A 3840-nucleotide genomic window follows, 5' to 3' on the forward strand; every position below is an offset into this window, starting at 1 on the left:
CCCAGGACGAAGGGAGAGTTTGACTCAAACACAGCACAGAGTGACAGAACAGTCTAAAGAACCAGGATACACAGCAGGGATAGGTACAGCTTCAGGACCAAACGTGTGAATGGATACCTTATGCAGTCTAAGTGGACTTGACCCTCTATGGGTGAGCAAACTTCTTATGTGACCTTAAATCTTGAATATTTTTCAAGATTTTTTCACATATATATAAAGTATATATATATATATATATATATATATATATATACACATTTACATTTAGTCATTTAGCAGACGCTTTTATCCAAAACGACTTACAAATGAGGACAATACATATATATTTATATATATAGCATTCAATTTATATTGTATATGTCACATTTACACATGTAAGAAATTATTATTTTTATAAATGATATTTATATTGAAAGTTCTTTGGAAACATTATATGATGCCAAGAACCAGAATATATGTGTTTTTTGCAGTACTTGCATTTTATGACTTTTCAGTTAGAGTTGGAATATTTAATGAATGTGGCACAGTAAGTTAAGAAGATGCACTGTGGTCAAAGTTTAGAATGTGATTTACTTTACATGACATTTAATATTTTAAACAAGCTAGCAGATGTCAATTTAATACACTGATTTCACAAGCTTATTCAGTTGTAATTTCTGGCAGATCTGTTCCTACAGTTATACTGATTTAGTCCAATCTCAAAACTTAATTGAATCTCAGTTGCTTCTTCTCACCCAGTAATAGAAAGAGACAAGAAAAGGTCAGTGATGAGCTTGGCCAAGATAAACAATACCTAGCAAAAATTGACCAACATGGTAAACAAAGCATGAGATGTTCAAAATTATAACCTCATTTTAGATGTTCTGGAACATTCAGATCATATCTGGTTTCTGTGTGGACAGGGTTTGGATCAAGAAAATGTTGATTCAATAAAAGAATGAAGACTGTCAATTATCATATAACTCGATGAAACGTTAAGCACACCCTTTCCTTCATCTCTAGGACTGGAACCAGACATGGTACACGCATAACCCTGAACTAAGCAACTGCTTCCAGAACACAGTCCTGGTGTGGGCTCCGTGCATCTACTTGTGGGTTCTCTCTCCGTTCTACTGCCTTCATCTGTACTGCCATGGCAGAGGTCGGCTGCCCCTCTCTTCACTCTGCAGTGCCAAACTGGTAAGAAAGACCGCTAAGACCTGTTAATGTTATACAAGCCTGTCCGGGTCTCAAAAGTACCAGCTTTGTGGGCTATAAAACTCAAACCAGAGTGTTAAAACAAAAGTGAACGTGGTGGTCTGGGTAGACTGAGGGGTCGAGTTCACACTTTAGTAGCCAAGGAAGACAGTAAAAGAGAGAGTGATGTGTGTAACCTCAGTTTGTGGTGTGAGTGCGGTTAGCACTCTAGTGAGCTGTGATGTCACTTTTCACTCTTCCGCTCTAAAATTCTTTTGTTTGAAATTCAGTTGTTCCTCCGTTTGTTCAGAGTCACACAGATTCCTATCCAGTCTTATCATAATGTAAATCGCACCTCTTCTCTACAGTCATTGACCACCGGAGCTCCCGGGAGAGTGACTCAGTTCTCACCCTGTTATGAATTGTATTTCTCTTTGCTCTTTTGCAGTTGTTGGGGTTCTTCTTGGCGTCCTTTGGTTTTGTGGAATTCTTCTACATCCTGTTGGAACGAAGACAGGAAATCCAGCAACACCTTGTCTTTTTGCTCAGTCCCATCATACGTAGTCTCACCGTGGTAATGTAACCCCTAGTTTTTATACTTATAAGAAATATGCACACAAGCAAAAGCCAGCGTAAAAAAGTTGTATAGAACTGTTTATTAATGGAAAATGAGCTCCAATCTATTTTCATTGAATGAACGTAAGGAACAAAACAATTCTGGGTTTTGTTGCGTAACTTGCTCTGATTTTTATCTTAGCATGGTAAAGATTGCAATTGGTGCCCAGGCTTAAGGTGTGGTTACATTTACTATTGGTCATCAAATTGGTGCAGGCAAAATCCATTCATTTCAATTTGAATAAAAATCCACACGATCAGGAATTTCGCATGAGGGTGAAAGATTTCCCCATACAGATTTGGCAGCGAGTTAAAGTTGGTCACCCACTTGGTTTGAAAGTGACTTAATCCTTTTTTGTTTTTTTTGTTTTTTTACCCACAAAATTTGGCAAAAACTTTGCTAATGTCATGCACCTTGAAAATTTAATATGTTGTCCATCTTGCTGAAAAGACCAGTTTAGACCAAAATGAATCTCCATTGTAATCTAGACTGATTTACACTTTTGTATAGCAGGTTGATCAGCATAGCCATGCAAATCTTAGCTAGTGAGACCGGTCAATTAGCGTGTTTTTCTTTTGAAGCTGGTTGACCGAGGAAGTCTTGCTGGTGAAGCTAGTTAAAAAAAGGAGAGAATGTACACACATCCGACTTTAGACAAAATGTCAGACATTTCAACAAATTAAAGAGGCAGAACATTCTCTCGATCCAGAGGATCTTCATTAAGTAGAATTGTGGGAATTCTGCAGCAGTGTGGATCTTTACTTTGTGATAGTTATGAAGCCCAGTGGGGACACCAACATCCCATATTAAGCCTTAAAGATGGATGCATGGGCCCACATACACAAATGTACATTGGAGATTTAAGCTTCACTCATTCCCCTCCTACAAGCCTTCCTTCCCCATAATTCATTTCTCAACACACCTGCTTATGTCTGCAAAATAGCTCCTAAACCCTTACAAAGCAGGAGCTGTTTTCATCTAATAGACTGTGACACTCTGAGGTGAACTAGGTTAGGGGCACACCTACACACTGCCTAATGAACACAATCTCATCATCGTTTTCTGTCCGCATGTTCCATTTGCATCCTGCAGAGACGGACTCCAGACCAGACTCATGACCTATCTGTGGTCTCCTCAGACACCTAAGTCAACATTGGCTAATGCCAAAGAAAAAAACACTTAAAGAGTTAAACAGTGTGATCTTGTCCTTAAAAGCCCGCTTTCTTAAAAGATTGTGATCTTAATTGGTCAAAGAGTGAAATACACCATTGTCATAGCTTGGTCAAGTGCTGGAATGTAGGTTTAAAACCTCAATAACCATTTTGGAGATTTTATTAAGTGGGTGCATAAATATTGCTTTTAAATTATGGAAATATTGCTTCGTTGCCTTGCCCAACCTCCTTTACCACCTGTGGGTATACTTGCGTAATATTTGGGATTATGTAATGAACAGTTTAGAAAGCAACAACCACCACAATTCTACTGAGAAGGGGAATTTTCTAAGAGTGAATTGCGCCCCCCCCCCCCAGTTGGAGTTTATTTACACACGCCATCTACACTCTTAAAAATAAAGGTGCTTCACGATGCCATAGAACAGGGGTGGCGAACGTCGGTCCTGGAGATCCGCAGCCCTGCAGAGTTTTGCTTCAACCCTAATCAAACACACCTGAACAAGCTAATCAAGGTCTGAACGGTTATTAGGAAGCTACAGGCAGGTGAGTTTTAATTAGGGTTGGAGCTGAACTCTGCAGTGGTTCCATAAAGAACCTTTAACATCTGAAGAACCTTTCTGTTTCACAAAAGGTTTCACGTAAGAAAGAGATGGTTCTTTAAAGAACCTTTGACTGAATGGTTCTTTGTGGAACCAAAAATGGTTCTTCTATGGCATCGCGTGAAGAACCTTTTGAAGCACCTTTATTTTTAAGAGTGTAGTTTGTTGTAGCGGCTGATTCAGTAAAAGAAGACCAAGAAGACCAAAATTCCCCATCTTTCAGGTTAGAAAATGTGACTTTCCTGGGACTGTATGCCATTAGTCCACTTAGTCCACT

The 3840-nt window shown here is 39.0% G+C and overlaps 1 protein-coding gene across 1 annotated transcript in view; it reads left to right on the plus strand.

Annotated features, from left to right (window-relative positions):
* Positions 1-73: 73 nt before the first annotated feature.
* The window catches only part of LOC107705577 (multidrug resistance-associated protein 1-like), a 26938-nt gene continuing 23171 nt past the window's right edge, over positions 74-3840 (plus strand). Inside the window, exons 1-3 of the mRNA XM_016508899.1 lie at positions 74-151; positions 1003-1179; positions 1625-1750. Coding sequence (XP_016364385.1) covers positions 110-151; positions 1003-1179; positions 1625-1750 — 345 coding nt within the window. The 5' untranslated portion in view covers positions 74-109. The remainder of the gene's footprint in view (positions 152-1002; positions 1180-1624; positions 1751-3840) is intronic.

Source organism: Sinocyclocheilus rhinocerous, unplaced genomic scaffold (assembly GCF_001515625.1).
Source record: "Sinocyclocheilus rhinocerous isolate Xijiao unplaced genomic scaffold, SAMN03320098_v1.1 scaffold504, whole genome shotgun sequence".
Lineage (NCBI taxonomy): Eukaryota > Metazoa > Chordata > Actinopteri > Cypriniformes > Cyprinidae > Sinocyclocheilus > Sinocyclocheilus rhinocerous.